The sequence below is a fragment of the Podarcis raffonei genome, chromosome 6 (assembly GCF_027172205.1).
Source record: "Podarcis raffonei isolate rPodRaf1 chromosome 6, rPodRaf1.pri, whole genome shotgun sequence".
NCBI lineage: Eukaryota > Metazoa > Chordata > Lepidosauria > Squamata > Lacertidae > Podarcis > Podarcis raffonei.
This window is the reverse complement of record NC_070607.1, coordinates 2,710,170-2,729,350: the sequence shown is the minus strand read 5'-3', so window position 1 is coordinate 2,729,350 and position 19,181 is coordinate 2,710,170. Positions and strand designations below refer to the sequence as shown.

Here is a 19,181-nt window from a genome sequence, read left to right as displayed (position 1 = left end):
CAAGTTGTTGTGAGTTAAGAACCACTATTTTTCATCAATATGTTGAGGACTGGTGTTCTGGCTTCTTTTTTATGGACCACATTTCATAACTTTACATCAAACAGGAAAGAACCTGAAAGGATTCTAAATTAAAACTGAAATGCTATTTGTTCCCGGTGGCCAAAAGCCAAACAAACGTTGCACAGCCTGAGGTTTCTTTGTGCAGCACCACAAGCTGTTTTTCCAACTTACAATGGCCCAAGAACACATCTAACAACTCTAGCTGAAGAGTTCAATCTTGAAAGAGATGAGTAACTTCCATCTTCAGCAGTTTCCCCTTATTGTTTTCATCTCAGTCTGAAATTGTACTAAACTGCTCGGTTTGTATCTAACTAGCACATTATAGCTTTGATACATTAAAGGAGGTGTCAGGTGCTGCTTTCAACCCAAACTCCTATTCTAGGTAGCCAAGCAACACTTCCAACTTTAGCACCTGCAATGCAGACTTAACTCAGGACAGTCTCCTCCAGCTGCCTCAGAAGCAACTAGAGAATGCCAGCTGCCCTGGGTCCTAGTTAGTTTCCAAGCCTCAATTCAGGGTGCCGGTTTTAATCTTTAAAGCGTTTTTTGGCTTGGGATTAGGGGACCCGAAGGGGTACTTGTCTCCATATGAACCTGATGGTGTTCTAAGTTCTTCAATGGAGGCCATTCTTTAAAGGTGAGGTGGGTGGCAAAGCATGACATTCCCAGACACTTTATGTAGAGAATATTTTTTATTAGTTTCTGTAATCAAACCCATGTAAATAAGACCTTACATATTTAATACAGTGTTACCCCTGTACAAATGAAAAAAAAGTTTAAACATTTCTAGACCAATATGGCTGTTAATTTCTGTACAATGCCAACTCACAGTACAAGTGGATATCTTTCCCCCAAAGCTGACATCACAGCTAAGTTTCCAAAAATTTCAAATTATAATATTTATATAAAAAGATAACCAATAGCATTTCACTAGGCATCAATAGCAGCAACAGACTTTTCCAGCTTCTGCTGTCATCTGAACAAAATTATACACATTAGACTTTTAGCTCACTCTTCGTTCCAAAAAAATGTTGGGAAGGGGAAGAAGAAATTCTCAGAGAAAACAGTCAATTCTGCAATTGCTATGGTACGTGGTGCTCTCTTATTAACTTCCAATCATTGCCTGAAAAAGTCTTCAGTAACGTCATTAAAACAGCTCTACTATAGCACAGTCACAACTACATATAAGCAGGTATGGAGTATTTTACATTCACAGAAGTTATCATACAGTACTCTCCTACAGCTATACTACTAGAAGGATACAATTAAGAAGGCATTATTTGACTTGATTCTATTTCCCAGCACACAGTGAGCAGGAAGGAGTAGCTTTGATATAAGAATGCATTGTTTCAGAGGATGCTGTCTTGCAGCAGGTTACGTGCTTGTTGCTCTATACAGACATAAGCTGAAAACAGTTTGAAGGCCAAAGGATTCTTTCCCCCAAGTACTACTGAGCCAGAGCTCAATGTGACTGGCAATACAACTCCTAAATGGGAGTATTCTAAACTCTGCACTTTTGGTATGAACATGGGAGTCAATTCGCATCTTCCCCAGTTAATTCAGCACCATATCAAACCACAGCAGCAGCTATAGCCTGCCTTTTAGGGATCTCTGATGTAGAGCATCACAGAATGAAGTGTGTGTTGGTGGGGAAAATGAGGAAGGCTGAGGGTAAGTTGCTCCGTGTGACTTCTCAATTGCCTTAAACTCTCTTGTTTCATTATTAAATAACAGCATCCTCTTAGGACCCTGAGCAACATAAAACCATTTTCACTTCTGTCCAGCATAGCCTTCTTCAATCTGCCTTTCTTTTCAAAATGAAACAGCAAACAGAAGAGCATTTACCACTGGTTAATAACATGCTTCAGCAGCATTATTTTTCATTTTGCATCCTCAGAAAAACAGGTGCCCCTATACAGACAGATTACGCTCAATTCATGTGGTGGCCTGGAAGCCACAAGATCCCCAGACCTTTAAAGCATGTTACCATTCATGTCTGCCAAGGCTAATTAGCAACTGTGTCTATTTATGCCATTCACAGCCTTGAAGGGACATGCTTTGCCCTTTGGCTACAGGTTTTGCCAGTGGCATTTCACTCCCCAATTGAAAGAAATGGGCACCACACTTAGGATTTTGTTTCCTCTGTCTTGATAGCCTGAGGTTTGATTGGTCCAGTTCTAACAGGCTTGGGGGCTGTTGTGGGTGCAGGGCTTGGTTTCTCCGCCACTTTGTCCTGACATACTCCTGGGGAGGAGTCTGCCATTGCCTCAGCCGCTTTACTTCCACTGTCACTCACTTTCTGCATTTTGCTTCCAGGTGGCTTGGCCTGCTGCTGTTCAGAGAAGAATCTCTGTGTTGACTGAAGGACTTCTGCTCTCTGCTTTGCCTTAATAAGAAAGAAAGTGGGTTAAATAAGAGCACAGGCCTGAAAGAAACTACTTATTCAGTGTGTTCAGGATCTGAGGGATTCAGAGTTCTCCTGGTAGTGCCTACAATAGTAACTCACACACCTTGAAATTTCTTCCACAATGTAGTTTGAATGCCAAGACAAAATCATTTCTTGTCATGCCTGGCATTTTGAATTTCTCTGGAGATCCAGTGAACCTGCAGTTCTCCAGATGTTGATAGGAGTTGTCATTCAACTCCCTAACCTAGAGCCTACTAGTAGTACTACAGGAATTAAAAGGAGCTGGAGTGACATTTAGGTCAGTCCCCTTGCGCAAGCCATGACCATGCTTCTTCCTCTCAAACACATTCCAGTTTGTGGTAAGCAGAAAGGCTACAAACACCACCAAAGTCAAGGCCAAAAACGCAATGAAGAATACACTGTATTTCCACCTTTTTATAAAGTCAACCTAAAGGCTACAGTGCCAAAAACATGTCATCAACATTTATACAAGCATGTGGTAAGAATGGAATGTGACCTGTGCAAAGACTAAAAGCAAGGATACAGAAGTATAAAAGTACAGCTTTGCATACAAGTCAAAAACTTCAGATGCTGACTTCATAAACTATAAATAATAGTAGTATGCCAGCATGTGTAAAAACTCAGTGCAATCAAGAAAATAATCAATATTCTTCAGTGAAGTTCTATAGACCCTTCAAATGCCAAACATATTTTGGCTTGGTCAGATTTCCTCAGTGGCAGATGTTCTTGTACAGAAGTTCTACTGTATTTCTGAGTCTAACGTGCTATTGAATTTAATGCACACCTCAATTTTCAAAACCTTGAAACCAAAAAAATTTAATGTGCATCAGCAAAAAGTGCACTCTTTACAACAATCTGGACTCTTTATAACAAGAACACAAAGCTGAAAATGAATGAACAGCAGCTAAAATCTTATGTTCATTTTTCATACGGTCTTGTCCACATCAGAAGACCGAAAAAGCAAAGCCATGCTTCCCCTGCCTGCCCTCCTAGTATTCTTATGTGGGCCCCTTCTCCAGTCTTCAGGGACTGGCTGGAAGTGGGGAGGCAGAAAAAGGTCCTCCTTTCCTTCCACTCTGCAGACAGGCTCTGGATTCTCCCTGCACCCCCTTTCCTTCATAATACATCTAATTTTCTAGCACAACAACTAACACAATACAGGCCTACACAACTGATGGCAGACACACTCACCTTGAGTGTACAGTTCACACAAACCTGACTTCAGTGTCCCTCAGCGTTTCCCCTCTACAAATGTTCTCTGATGGCAAGGAACAGCTTGCCTCCAGTGACACGCAGAGAGAGAAAGACTGTATGTGTTAGTGAGGAAGCCAAAAGCGGGGACATTTAACTAAACAGTCTTAAAGGCATTTCCAAAATCATGCATAGGTGGTGTATTTCTCTCTGGGCTAGAGCTTGGATGCCCCAGCCCTCACGGCCAATAGGGACAGCCCTAGGAGTAGCAGGACGGGGCTTGGAGGATGCTGTTTACTGCCTCCCCCCCGTCCTCGCTGCCAATAAAAGTGACAAAAAATGGGGTGTCCCTAAGAAGAGGCACTTCTTTATTTCGTTTTTCATTTCCAGTAAAAACATTTTTGCAAGTAACATTTACCACTTATAGAAGTTTAAAGACTATTTCCCTCCAAAGCATGGTTTGTAAGGATGAATGACTAGCAACTCTCTCCTGGTCTTAGGCTTCTGGGAGTTGGCTTAGTGAGATAAAAGACGCTTTCTTTAGTGAGCAGGCAGTGGTGCATTTTGCAGCTGCTGCCCACTCCTGATGACCCTTCCACCTCCTTTTAACTAAGGAGGTTGGAGGAAGAGAACACAGACTGAATAATTCATTTCCTTCTTTCTTTTTAAAAAAAGATGCTTCTTTTTGCAAGGGGCTGTGGGTGATGAGAAAGAGAAAGTGGCTTGGTGCCGGTGGACTTTGGGTAGCAGGGGGAGCTGGGAGGGGGGACACAAGCCTCCCGGAGGAAGTCAAGCTGCAGGAGGCCGATGGCCTGCAAAACTACCCTATCTACTTGGATGTAATGCGCCACAGAAACTAATGTACACCCTAATTTTTGCAACGCAATTTGGCCAAAAAAGGTGGGTATTAGATTTGAGTAAATATGGTATATGCATGAGCTCAATGTATCACACTTGTTGATATCTTCCATCTGCAAAAATTTGCAGCATCTTTTTCACAGGAATAACACTTGATTATTGGGTTGCACATTGTAATATTCGTGATTTTGCAAGGGTCAAACTCCATTTTTATCACATACTTGTATAAATATTGCAAACACTTTCTTGGAACTGTAGCCACTAGGCTGACTTTACTAAAAGGTAGAAAATTTAAATATACCGTTTGAGTTTAAAGAGAAGTCAGAATTACAAGCAAACCACCTGAGAAGAATTATTATAATACCATCAGGGCTCGCCAAGAGGAAAGTCCCTTCTCATACCCTTACACCCAAAGGTTGTGTGATTAAGCTGCAGTTAGTCACAAGCACCATAAAAAATTCTGCACAATCAGACCCTGCAAATAATTTTACTCAAGAGAAAAGGATTCTGCTTCCATGAAACAGGCATCCAGTTCATTGTATAGACCTGGAAATTAAGGAGAAGAAGGGGTGGTATGGGGGACAACAACTGAAAGTGCCATTTCCTCTTCACAATTCAACTGTGTATTTCCACAATTTTTCAAAATGGGATACGGGATTCCTGAGCACTATCATCGGAAATGGTAACTGGAATTGAAAAAGCATGCATGCCTGTAACAATTCAAAGTATCTTTTTGTAGCACAAACTTTCCACATGGTATAAAAATGTCTTCTTCTTTTAAACAAAATGATAGATGGTAACATGGCAACGGGCAAGGCTTTATTCTAGGTATCATTACACCTGGTTATTGTTGGCCCTGCATAGGCAAACTCAGCCCTCCAGATGTTTTGGGACTACAACTCCCATCATCCCTGACCATGGTCTTGTTAGCTAGGGATGATGGGAGTTGTAGTCCCAAAACATCTGGAGGGCCGAGTTTGCCTATGCCTGTTGTTAGCCTTCCTCAAGCCAAATATATATTTTTAAACATTTTCTCCAAATGTAATAATGAAAACTTTGGCTGAGAAAGCTGCTACTTGCCTAGGGACAGAAAAAGGACAGCAATGAGAGCAAAATAATTCAGGTGGATGTTCACTACCATCTGCAGTATATGTGCCCTACATGATCTGGGACACAGGTTATCTAAAGAACCACCTTCTCTCACTTGAGTCTTTCTCAGAGGTCCTCCTCCAAGATAGGCGGCTTTTTGACTGTGTTGTCAAAAATGTGGGACTCCAAATCCAATGTCAGGCAAATATATTTTTATTTGCCCAAGCCTTCCAATATGTGATTGAAGATGTTTTTAACTGGAAATTTATACTGATTCTAGTTTAATTAGTCTGTTATGTTTTTACTGGTCCTACTGATTTAGTAATTTAGTTCTATTGGGATTTGATACTGTTTTTTCTTGTAAGTTGCCTGATAAGTTTTAATTTTAATATTAAAACTTAACAACATATTCACTCCTCCCATCCACCCTCAAGCCAGCCAGCCATAATTTGGACAAATAGCAGAACTCATTTATCAGAGGCATTGCCTATTATACTGACCAAACCATTTGAAAATCACAAAAAACCTGTAGATTGTCTCAGGGAACCACTCTTTTGTCCTTGTACACAACTGAAAATAATAAGGAAATTCTGTCCTTTTTAACAATTGACTGGGTGCATTGACTTCTGAGTTCATTTAATCTTATGGTATCCCCACACAGCTCACATCGAAAGGAAAGTGTCTTGTTTCATTCAGAAGGGTCTCCAAGTGCTCTTCAAATAATGTCATGCAGTGAAATGCAGCTATTGATGGGAGGTTCTAGCTATTTAATAATGGTTTTGTACATTTAAAATAAGAGAAAGGCAAAGGGAATAGGTGCAATCCACCCGGCAGCGGACTGCAATAAAAGCAGGCAAACCCTTAAGTGTTGAAATCATATTCCCTGGGATTGTGCTTTTACTAACATGTGCTACCTGAAATCAATATTTGGATTTATATTCTCTGTGGCCACTGCAGAAAGGGGTATCTGAAGGATCGAGAGGCATTTTAATAGTAGTATTTTGCCTTGCAAGCTGTTAAGACTGAACTGTGGTTAACACAGCATGGCCATCCAAAAATACTAACCTTCATGTCTTGTTCAGCCTTCATCGCAGTCTGGGCCTGATTGCCTCTGACTCCAGAGAGTGATCCACAAGGACCCCTGGCCATATGTGGCAAACGAGGGTGGCTCATAAGGCCTGTGGTCATCTGAGGTGGCATCTGACTAGCCAGTGCCACTGGCGGCCTCTGAACAGGCGCTGGGAAGGTGTTAGTATGTGGGGCTCTTACCAATGGAGGGACCAGGTTAGGCTGAGAGAGGATCTAAGTGGGGGAAAAACAACAACAAAAAGAGAGACATTTAGCTGTTAGCATAATGCCAACCTGATCACATGGTGGCTTCTCTGCAGAGAGCACGCCTCCGCCACCAATCAGTGCCTTGTAGTGGGTGCATTTTTTCTATTAAGATTGGCCATGTTTGGAGAATTCTAAGGGGGGGGGGGGCTTAAGGTAGGAAGTGTGCTTAAAAATTGTCTTAGCACATTTGAAAACCAAAAGGGGGAAGGGGTTCCTCAAAATATATGTCAAGATGCAGGGATTGGCAACAGATAGGTTTATGTTTTCAAACAGAATCTGGCAATCTCAAATTTGAAGTGCAACATACAAGACATTTTTAGAATCAAAAGTACACACCACATGTCTCCATATCATATACTTTATAGCAACAGCACTCTGAAAGTACTCCCCCTTTTAAAGGATGCTCAATTTTTTATTTGTAGCTGACTGTTTGGAAGACTGCCTTACAGCTGCATTTCAGGTAAGTGGCGAAGAGCACACAATTCACCAGGAATTTCTGCACAAGCACCAATAAAATGAGTAGAGGTGGAGGCATATGCAATTCTCAGCAGAGCAGCACAGGAGACATTCCTGTTGTATTGTGCACTTGATGATGTCTGCTTTAAGCCGCACACTGGGACCCTTCTCTCAGACACTATTTTCCCCTCCCTTTAAATGTTTAACACTCAAATGTAGCAAGAGCTGTGCGGAGAAGCCTGTGGTCACCTGCCTGCATTAGAGCTGTCCAATCTCTCAACTTTAGGAGCACAGATGTTACTGAAAGCAAGATACAGAATGTTTATATATATTTGATTTATAAATTATTTAAGGAAATATTTGATAGATATTCCTGCATATAGGGGTTCTTCCATTTGAAATAAGCTGAAGATAGAAAATCTCAGACCACTGGCAGTATAGCAGCTGCTGCCCACCTGGGGTGCAAACTGAGGAGGAAATGGTTGCGTCATTCTCACAGCTGCCGACTGAAACTGCTTCTGGTAGACGATGGTATTCATTTTATTGGCCTGACTGTTCGGACTTGTGGAAGCAACCCTTAAAGAGAAAACATTTTAAGTAAGTTAATATATTGGGTATCATAGGCACCAGAGAAACCTTTTGTTACACTTTTCATGTGCTACCTTGAATCCAGAAGAAAACTGGCCATTATTTAGTAAATGCTGTTTGTAGCGAACACAAGGAAACAGGAGTTTATTGTACAGCAATATGAAATAGAGAGATGCTAAAATTAAAGCTTAATTTACTACCACCACCCCACACAAAGGGAGAAATTAAGATTAAATATAAATTGTGGTGTTCTGAATTCAATAGGCAGTGCCTCTAGAAACCCTGTAATACAGCAGGAGGATTTAACACTGTTCTGTTCTTTCAAACAGAACCATGAGACCTTTGCTTTCTTCTGGCACCCAGCAAACATTCCTATGTGATACTGGTAGTTTAATCTCCTGAGCTGCTGCCACACCTGACTAGGGTAATCACTATGGCTAAATGCTTCTATTAAAAACATGTCTTCAGAATTTGGGAAACTCCCAAATAACACTCAGCTGGGGGCTTTATTTTACGGGAAGCACAAAACTTAGCTTTCCAAAACATCTTGTTTAGACTGCCACTGATTTTGTGCTCAGTACCGCTTTCAAAATCAATCTCCAGCTCTGATCAGGATCCAATGTACTATGAAGCGAGTTGTGTTAGCCCTCAAAACTGAGAGGGGAAAACCTGAATGGGAACCTGCTTTTAAAGCTGAGGAGAATTTCAGTGGTTTGGTATGGTGGTCAGCATTTCAAAGGGGAAAAAACATTCTAACGGATGAGTGCAAGCTTATTGTGTAAGCCGAAGCATATATTTGGTCCCCAGCCTTCTATGTTCTGATCTCTCCTCTCAATTTGTGTTCTTCAAGTAAGCATTCAAAATAATACTAAAAAGAGTCTTACAAGTCACCTTACTTTTCAATTTGAGTAATATGAGTGACTTTTGAGTAATTTGAAACCCTAAGTGCTGGCTGTAGCTCAAATCTGCCAGTTCTTCCCTCTCCAACTGAAGACCAAATACTACATGGCACTAATAAGAAGTATTTCTTCTTGCTCTGTTATTGCTGAATCCCTAATACTGCATAGATAATACTGGCGCTATGTAGAAAAATGTACAAGGAAATGAAAATAAATTCTAAGGAGCACTCTTCATAAAATTCAGAACATTTAATCAAACAGCAGTATTCACTGACATGAGTACAGTATCCAAATCATAGTCATATTGATTGTTGTCATATATATATGAAACACAATCCTATGGAAACACACCTGTGCAAGCTCTGCTGAAATAAATGGGAATTGGGCAAGTATGCAGTCATTCTGTCTTCATATTTCCTGCAAAATAAATTGCCCTGTTTCCAAATATGTTTCCTTTTTCATCTCAGTCCTGAGCAGCTCAGTTAGTTGAGCCCTCCAGCCACACAATTACTGACACTGTCTCCTTACTACAAAGTAGAGGAAATACTAAAAAGCAATCTGAAATGACTGACTGCAAAAAGAGGCCAGAATGCCTGTTAATGGCTTAATTAAAACATAAATATTCCACGCCAGCCAACCCATTCCCACATAACCCCATTAATTACATTCACTTAAAAAAAATAAAATATAAAATATAACAATATTATAGCAGTTTTAAGATGGGAGGCGTGGTCCATATTCTGTGTTGTTAGAAGCATGTCCATATAAAATATCATGGCCCAAGTCAATGTTCTGCACAAATCTTTCTCCAAACTGCATTAGCCTTATTTATTTATTAAACATTTCTATGCCACTTCACAGCTGGCTACCAGAGTGGCACCCTTACACTAATGCTTAATAAGTACTATTTCTTTAAGTGGGCTTCATCACAAATCTATGCTGCTAACTTGTTTGTAAAGACTTGCTTACCGGAAGGGACTAGACGTTGGAGTGGTGCTTCGTCCGGTGACTGGAGGTGTGCCTGGTTTAACATCAATGCCACTTCCAAAAGCTTTCAGGTCCATTTCTGACATCTGAAGCAAAGAAACCCAACCAACTTACAAAGGACACAAAATTACACACTAATACTTGCATGGGACACGGGTGGCACTGTGGGTTAAACCATAGAGCCTAGGACTTGCTGATCAGAAGGTCGGCGGTTCGAATCCCCATGACGGGGTGAGCTCCTGTTGCTCGGTCCCTGCTCCTGCCAACCTAGCAGTTCGAAAGCACGTCAAAAGTGCAAGTAGATAAATAGGTACCGCTCCGGCGGGAAGGTAAACGGCGTTTCTGTGCGCTGCTCTGGTTCGCCAGAAGCGTCTTACGTCATATTGGCCACATGACCTGGAAGCTGTATGCCAGCTCCCTTGGCCAATAAAGCAAGATGAGTGCCGCAACCCCAGAATTGGCCACGACTGGACCTAATGGTCAGGGGTCCCTTTACCTTTACTTTCATGAAGGGCCCTGCCATACTCATTTAATCATCTTTACAATGGCAATAGGAGCTAGGAAACAAGTTCCACACCTACTCCAAAATCTCTTTGGGTGGTGGGGAGCTGTTGACATATTACGGTTCATACTCTAATATTCCATGTGACATAATTAAAATCCTCAGCTAGGCAAACTGAAAGCTCTTAAGCACTCTCTACCAATACTCAGTGAATCTCACCAAAAGACTTATGCGTAACAGATAAAGGAGTCACTGAGCATTTGCTTGGTCTCTATGGGACTCAGAAGTACTTACTGGATAGTGTCAAATGGTCTAAGTAAATGTATTGCTATGGTGTTCCAGTATTTGGTTGAGTCCTCCAGAAAGCTATGTGGACAACACGAGCCCCTGAGCACAAACTCTGTCTGCTCAGCCTACCTCAGTCAGCTGTGCAGAGCGTGAGTGGCAAACCCGAGATTTGCATATTGCACGCCAAGGTTTTTGGTGGTCTACAGGGAGCCCCAACAATTCAGTGGAAAATCAGTGGCTTTTTAAAAATAAAAATAGTGACCTCCACCAAACACTTTCCTCCAGGTAATTTTCAGTAGTATAAAAAGAACTGGAGTTTCTAACACACCATCCCCACCCCTTTGGAAACATGTCCTTTCTTCCCTTTTTTGCTTATGGGTCCACTATTTTTAGTGCTACTCAGTGATGCCATTGGCTCACAGCTGGAGAAACAACACAACTGTGGTTCAGAGTATAAGGATGCTTGGGGGAGGTACACTCACTAAGTAGCCAAAAGTCAAGCATTTGACTGTGAATGTGAACCACCATAGGATACAAAACCTCCAGCCTGTGGGCCAACCTTAGCTTACCAGGGGGTCCAATTTGGCCCATGAGGCTATTTCCCTCAAACTACTCACTGTCCACCAGCTGACAACACTGGGTGATGTCAGCTGATGGGGAGAGAGAGTGTTCAATGGTTCTGGCTACTGTTTTGCCAGGGTGTTTCCCTGCAGGGTATGTGCTGGGGAACCTTTGGTTGAATTAGTTTAATTCTAAACCAGTTCCATCCATGTTCAATCTCTTCCATTTGCTATTTCCTCATAAACTGGTTATGGTGCTATAAGGACTAAGACGTTATTCCTTTGGAATGATTGCTATACAATAACCATGGCATGCCTGGATATGATGTGCATTTGTTCACGCTTTCCTGCTGCCATTCAGCAAGATTTAAGACAGTCACCTTTACCTTCCCAGTTATAATGCTGTGTTGAGCTCCAGCGGGAATTAGTCCTCTGAAAGGCTGGCCGACTTGTGCTGGCCGACTCAGATTCTGAGCCTGAGGCTGTGGTGGCGTATGCTGTAAAGGAGGCTGGAGGGACTGTGGAAGAGCAATTAATGGCTGGCCTGCTGATCCAAAGTTGGGCAAAGAAAGTTGTGATCCTGGTATAGGTACTGTCACCTGGAGAAAAACGCAAGAATGACTTAGACACACAGATGCTTCAATAGCTAAAGTGCATCATGATTAAATTGCCACTTCTGAATACTGTTGAGAAATATACACATGTTGCTCTCTATGTACAGCTAATATAATTTGTACCTTTAGTGCATCTGAACAGAAAGAATATACACATTTTTATCCTTTGGAGTTATAAACCTGAAAACATATGGGCAGCATCTGATGATTCAGAAAGCAAGCCAGAGTAGGACATGGTTCTTAGTAAACAGAATTCCCTCCCTGTCCTTCTCCTGTAACTTATGTTTTCCCTATCCCACTCATTATTCCCTGTAAAACTGAGGTTTCAGAAGCAGGAATTGGGTTTTGTGGTGCAGAAAGCAGTAACTGAAAGCATTTATTTCTTGGCCCTGATGGAGAAGACATGCACCATACAGGCTCAAAAGGACAACGCTGTGAGGACACAATAGTGGAAGAGATGTAGTTTCTTCATAGCCACCTTATTTGTGCGGGGTAGATTTGCTAAAATTCCACACACACCCCACCTGGTATTTTAATCATGGCCCAGCCATTTCTCTGCCCCTAATCCTCAAGTAAGCCATGGAGGTATATGGACTCTACCTAGGGAGAGTACACTTAGGGATTGTGTCAAACAGGTTCCACCAAGTGGCCAGAGCACCAATAGGAACACCAGTGATATCGACTGGAAATGTTCCAAGAACTCTCAAGAATCCATATGAATCCATCAGCTTCTGTGGTGGGAGACCATCTTAATGTGTCCCCTACTCTGTGCAGAGAAACAGGAAAGCGAGATATGTAAATCTCACCAGGAAATGAGCTTAAGACAAGTGTGCTTTTAAAAAAAATCTCATCTAAATCACCAAACCTATACCCTGTTCCGATCCAGAGTGTTACCTGCCTCAGGGTGGGATCATAACATATTGTGACAGCTCTATTGTTGTCATAGTAGCCGTGAAGTCCTGAGACACCAAAGATGAGCTCACTATGGATGCTGAAAATCCACTATTAAATTGGTGTGGCATCTAGGGTCCACACATTCAAAGGGAAGGACTGAGAAGAGGCTTAGCAGTATATTTCTAACCCCTCATCTGTTCTGTCCAGCCCCCATTGCAACCTCTCTTGTGTGTCTGTAATGACTTCAGTGATGGTGTCCTCACTGGATAACTAGACAATTAGATACAAAATACCAAAATTTAAAGTGCTATGTGCATAAAATAAGATAGCAGTATCAGTGGCAATATAGTTAGAAGACAAACTACACCCTCCACCAAACAATATACCAAAATATCACATAACACGAAGGGGAAATTGCTCCTGGCTACAACAGGGCACAAGCGCAGTTCTTAATTTATCCACTCCAGTTGCAGACCTTATCTAAATACCTTATTCTGATATTACCTTTCTTACTCAGAAGCAACCATTCTCTGCTCTCATGTAGAGACTTCTGTCTTTAGAGCAGGGAAATTCTGGTAAACATACATACTATGCCCAATTCCCCTTGCAACTCTGCAATAAAATAGAGCCTCCATTCTTGATCCAAAAGGGATGACCTCTTTTTTATTATTGTCCCACCATCCTAATTTAAAGATTTACCTCTTGCCTAGCAACAGTGCTGGCCTCCAATGCCACCATTGACTGCTGAGCCATGGTTTGGGGTCATACCGCAGTATGATCTAATGTAATATACCAAGTAGCCATTATTCAAAAGAGGCAAGCTTATGAAATACTTTTAGGATGTTCGCCTCTATAGAAGATCAGCACATCACTGAACAAACTGAACTGAATGGGAATTGTATGCAGACATTTATCTAGTGCTCCTATTCATTTCTATGTACTCTATGTAGAAGAAATGCCTATGTAGTTTACAGATCTGCACCATCTTGCTAATGTTTAGATGCCATGAACAGCATGCACAGGATTTTTCTAACAAATCCCCAGCAGAAGCACTATGGTCTTGAGTATTTATCACCTGATTTGGAGAAAACTATTCTTGGAAACCACATTATGGTTTTGCATAATGGAAGATCAACTTCCTAGCTGTTGACTCTAGGATCATAAGAAGTTTAACTGGAGTAGGGTAAGGACCACAGTAAACATCACAGTGATCTCTAGACAAAAGGTGGCTTGATTTTTTTAGAGCAACACTTCTGAAGAAAAAAAGAAAAGAAAAAGAAAAAGAACACTATATTGTTTTTTAAAAAAGAAAGTTTTGTGTTAGAACTGTTTTGGACTGCTATATTGAGAGAGACAGCAACTTCTCTATAAAAGAACACAAACTATGTTCTCAAAAGAACATTCTCCTGTCATGAGACAATGGTACTACATGCACCACAAGCACACAAACAAACACATATTAAATATAATTGAAAGCAATTTACCGTGCCATAGTTTACCTGCTGGAGAGCACTGGGAGACGGCGCAGTGTTATAGAAGCTAGTCTGACCTGGTTGCTGAACCTGTCCAGAATACAAATTTGAGGCCTGGGTAAGAGTAGCTCTGGCCTGAGAAGAGAGAGGTTAACATTTTCTAGGTGACTAGCTACGCAAGGTTAATTTAATCTTAAGAACAGAACAGTTGTATGACCATTTCATTTTAGATTTACTCTTCTCTGTACGCTGCAGCAGGAATGTTGCTGAACTTTAATTCCTATCAGCCCCAGCCAGCATGCCCAATGGTGAGAGCTGAAGTCCAAGGACACCTGGAGGGTCACAGGTTCTCCACTCCTGCTATAAACATTTCCACATTTGGAAAAGCAGCAAGCGTGGATAAAATATGTCCCAGATTTAATTGGACACATAACTGCTGCTATGTATAATCTATATTCAAAACAGCTGAAATACATCACTGCCAAATATGGGAACAAGGTTCTATAAAAAGTGTAAGTTTTAATGGGTGAATCAGGACTGCATCAGGGTGTGCAGGACTCTTCCATACATCGGTCTGAAATTACCTGAAACCTGCACGCTATCTCTCTGTTCCAGTTTTCCTTCCTCCCTGCTACAGTTTGGAAAGAAGGGGGTGGGGAGAAGAGGTGTATTTGGGGAATCATATCCAGGGTTTGATGGGGTCCCTTCAAGTGTGGGTAACATTGTGATCTGTCCCAGGTGTCTATGGGTCACCTACCATTAATTACTCACAACGTCCTGGAGCGTCACTGTGTGTAAATGAAAGAAAGGCTGCAGACCCAGCTGCATGGGAATGCTGGCTGTTGACACCAGCCCAGTACAGCAAGTGTTCAACAGTATGGTGCCTCAAACAACTGAAGCACTATGTATAATAATACACACGAGTTGGGCTGTAGCTCAGTGGCAGAGAATCTGCTTTGCACGCAGAAGATTCCAAGTTCAATCCCTGGCATCCTCCAGTGGGGCTGGGAGAGACCCCTGTCTGAATCTGAAATGCTGCAGAGCCGTTGCCAGATAGTGAACCACTGGCCTGACTCAGTAGAAGGCAGCTTCCAACGCTCATATGACAGGGCACAATTAAATAAATGCACATCACAAAAACTGGGAAGGCTGTTTGCATGATAGGGCAGCGAGTGCCTGTGACAGAAAGGATAACATTACCCTGTAGCTCAGAGGTTTTCAACCTTTTTGAGTCCACGGCTCCCTTGACCAACTACATGCTTTCTGTGGCTCCCCTGTGGGGAAACATATTCTGAGCCTCAGAAGTCCAGTTATGTCACCCCTTGCCTACAGAGCCGGGTACTCATTGTCTCATAATGCAGATTAATTTCCCTTTTATATACACTCAGAAGCAGCACAACCATTCCATTTTGTTGTATTAAAGCTCTTGTTGTATTAAAGAGGCTATTCCAACTCTTCAGTTACTTTTCTGGGGAGGTCTGACTCTGACCTGGAGAAGATGCGTATCAATAAGCTGGGAGCCTCCTAGTCCTGAAGCTTGACTCAGTTGATGCTCATACAAGATAGGAATAGGTTGAGTATTAGATGTCTGCTGAAATGCAAGGCTTGACTGTGCCTTGGCAAGTTCCTGATGCTGCACTGCTGGGAAGTTGTGTAAGGCTGTGCCAGAAAGAACCACTGGTGACGGCTGAGACAGGCCACTTTGCATAAATGCCTGCTGGGATCTATAAAACAATAGTGCCCTGAATTAGTTAAGTTAATAAAACGTTATTAAACTACAAAAACTGTTTTTATGATTAAAGTTCTAATGTGCACTAGGCATAAAACAAGGAGAAACACTCAAACGTATCATACACCCCCTTATTACAAGAAAAAGATTACTAAGGGGGGAATCCATGCAAATACTCAAAATTGACATTAATTTTAGACTTCTTTTGTTCTTGTTTACAGAACTGTAAGAATGGTTCTTTCTAGAAACTGTAACACATGACTTAAAGCCACTTCGCCAGCAGTTGAATAAAAGTGTCATAGCCAGAGAAACAGATTATTTCAAAATCTAGCACAAAAATGCACCACACAAGTTGTAAGACATCAAATTTACAATATTTCAAGCGATTCTGCTCAGAATAGCAGAGAAAACCTAAACTGGACAAACACAAAGGACTGGCAAGATTCTGAACAGGCAGAGAAATGATACTTCACATACCACATCTATCCTACTCCCACCTCAGAAATTCTAAGCCTCCTTTTAGTCTAACATTTTCTACACTTATCCCCAAAGCACACAAAAATTTAAAAATGAATGAACTTACTTTGCATAAATTTTTAAATTTTAATGTGGACTGTTTAATTTCAGAACATTTTCTGGACATTTTCAGAACATTTCATAAAACAGTGCAGTTTTCACAATTCTTACACCAATGAATACAAATGGAAAAAATGCGTGACATAGTTAAGAGACTAGAACTAGAAACAAAATGTTAACCAAGAGGTGTTGCTTTCTACTTACCTATAAGGCTGCAATGATGAATTAAACAATTCCTGGGCTTGGGAAACAGCAGGTGCTGCTCCTAAACCCAACTGAGCTTGATGCTGCCCTTGCAGAGGTGCATATATAGGGATTGGTATCTGCTGAACTGATGTAGGCTGTAAGGAATATAATTAATTAGATATCCAAGCAAGCAAACAAACATCAGAAACTGCCTTGTGCTCAGTCCGTCTAGCAATTCTATTCTCTTGAGGTGGCTCTCAAAGTTCTCAGTTAAAAGGATGCCTTTTCAACCTGCTTCTTGAAATCCTTTAACTATAGATGCTGTGGATTGAAACTGGGAGGTTTTACTCACAAAGTGCTCTGACACTGACCTATGATACCTGAACTAATAATGGTGTGTGCATCTCACTAGCTGCTAAAAATATCAAAGGAGTGGGAAGTACCTACAGATTCTGTGCAAGACATTTGGCTTGCAGGAACTGCAGATTACAGAAGGTACCCCAGTTCTTGCAGCTGATGAGCATAATCTTTCAGAGTAGGATGCCTCTCCTCTTTGAATACACAGTTAAAAATGTTCCAGTATGAGCCACCAGCTGTGACCACAACTCAATGGTTTAGCTGGACAAGGACATTCAAAATGGAGAATGGTTGAACTCTGATTTGGAATACAAGAGTCAACATTTGTATTGTTATTAAAAAGCAAATATGCCACCCAGTCAATCCCCATAGTACCTGTGAGAGCCCTGGCTGAAATCCCTGCTGTTGGGCCAGTGATGGAGGAGCCAGTCGTGCATGCTGGGTACCAAAGAGATGGCTTGTATCCATGTAGAAAGCCGGAATTTGAGCTACATAGTCATAAGAGAAAAAAATCAGTAGGATGGTGCATGAGTTAACTAAAAAGTAAAGGTAATTGATATGCCTAGCTGCTAAACAAATGCTTGGAGGGGGGCACATTTCAAAGGCAAGAAAAAAAGACGGATGTAAACTTTCAAAAAGAGCATTTGTGTTTTGTTTACAAATACTACAACATTCAATACAATTGTTGGGAGAAATGAATAGACTACAAAGTTGCAATCATGAAAGTAACCAGAAGATTTAAGAAACACTGAGCTTAAATTTAGTCACCCCACCTTTAAATAGAAAGAGGAACCATTTATACCCAGATACAATGCAAAGAGACTACCTCGTATATTACCTGCTGCTGACTGAGACACATAGACCTGTGGACTCTGCTGCTGCTGAGCAATTAGCGATGGCATACAGCTTAGCTGGGAAAAGTGACCAGCAGATGCCAAATTACTTGTCTGTAACTGCTGTGGCTTCACTTTACAAATGTTGGGTGGATCAGAGGTTGTGGTTGTTTTTGTACTCAGTGAAGAGGTAGTGTATGTTCCAGCTCCTAGAATTACAACCAGCAAAGCACCATTTTAATAGTTACTAAAATCTAACATGCTTCAGTAAGCTAGTCATAAATTTGGTGTACCCTAAGTAAAAATGCAAGTTGCTAAGTACTGCAGTACTTTATTCAAACATTCTACTTCTGTATTATTTATTTATTTAATTTCTGTCCCAACCTTCTTTCCAAAGAAGACCAGGAAAGCTAACAACAAAGCAGCAAAATATCATCAAAAATTTTAAAAACATTAAGAACACCTAGAAACATTCAAACACAGTTAATGTATTCTTACAGGTAATACTTTCAAGGTTGCCAAGAACAGTATATTTCAGTCATCAAATGCTTGGGAGGTCTTGTCATGGATCATCGCCAACCAGGCAACACCCAGACATAACAACACTAACAGGACCTTCCATGCCAATTGAAGGGTGCCTACAGGAGGATTTGCCTAAAGTAGCTTCACAGATTACTTCTTCCTGTATGTGATGGCCCTAGTTGGCCCCCAAGTCTGTATAACAGAGGGATGTGTTGGTAATAATGGTGGCCGCTCATTCTTATAGGGTCACATTTCCTGGATTAAATTAAAAATGATGATGGTGGTGGTGGTGATACACCACCATAGGACATATACAAGAGAATGATACATATAGCCAGAGTTTACTTTGCAGTTTTCAGGACTGCTTCTTCTATAAATGAGGGAGCAAATTGTTTCTCTCCCCGCTCCCTGAATGAAGAAGCAGTCTCAGCAGTTGTGGGAGTTGCACTAGAAAAACCAAGCAAGCCCTGGTTACATGAATAATTCCCTGACATGAGTTTTAAACCACTCTTTTAGACTGCAGTTAACTTTTTTCAGTAACATCAACTGCTTTAAAGCAATGATTCTTTAAATGTTTCCTGGGAGACACTATTGTACTATGAGAGGGGGTGAAGTATGTCATGAAAATGTAAGTCCTCTTATCTTCCACTCTATTATGCCACTTCAAGGAGGCTTTATTCGGTCAATGAACAGGCATAAACAGCATCCAGAGTGAGTAATTTAGACTCTGATGTACAGGCTACGACCATTTTGTGCG

The 19,181-nt window shown here is 41.3% G+C and overlaps 1 protein-coding gene across 12 annotated transcripts in view; it reads right to left on the bottom strand.

The window, feature by feature from the left end:
- Positions 1-733: 733 nt before the first annotated feature.
- PRRC2C (proline rich coiled-coil 2C) overlaps positions 734-19,181 on the bottom strand; it is a 72,956-nt gene continuing 54,508 nt past the window's right edge. For 4 of the 12 annotated variants that reach the window (XM_053391145.1, XM_053391152.1, XM_053391153.1 and 1 more), the window contains 11 exons: positions 17,908-18,111; positions 17,445-17,557; positions 16,731-16,867; positions 15,711-15,945; positions 14,234-14,356; positions 11,628-11,840; positions 9,874-9,977; positions 9,256-9,321; positions 7,873-7,993; positions 6,692-6,928; positions 734-2,446 (listed from right to left, as the gene is read on the bottom strand). In XM_053391145.1, coding sequence (XP_053247120.1) covers positions 2,186-2,446; positions 6,692-6,928; positions 7,873-7,993; positions 9,256-9,321; positions 9,874-9,977; positions 11,628-11,840; positions 14,234-14,356; positions 15,711-15,945; positions 16,731-16,867; positions 17,445-17,557; positions 17,908-18,111 — 1,814 coding nt within the window. In that variant the 3' untranslated portion in view covers positions 734-2,185. The remainder of the gene's footprint in view (positions 2,447-6,691; positions 6,929-7,872; positions 7,994-9,255; positions 9,322-9,873; positions 9,978-11,627; positions 11,841-14,233; positions 14,357-15,710; positions 15,946-16,730; positions 16,868-17,444; positions 17,558-17,907; positions 18,112-19,181) is intronic. The other 8 variants (XM_053391155.1, XM_053391156.1, XM_053391146.1 and 5 more) reach the window with 7 other exon arrangements.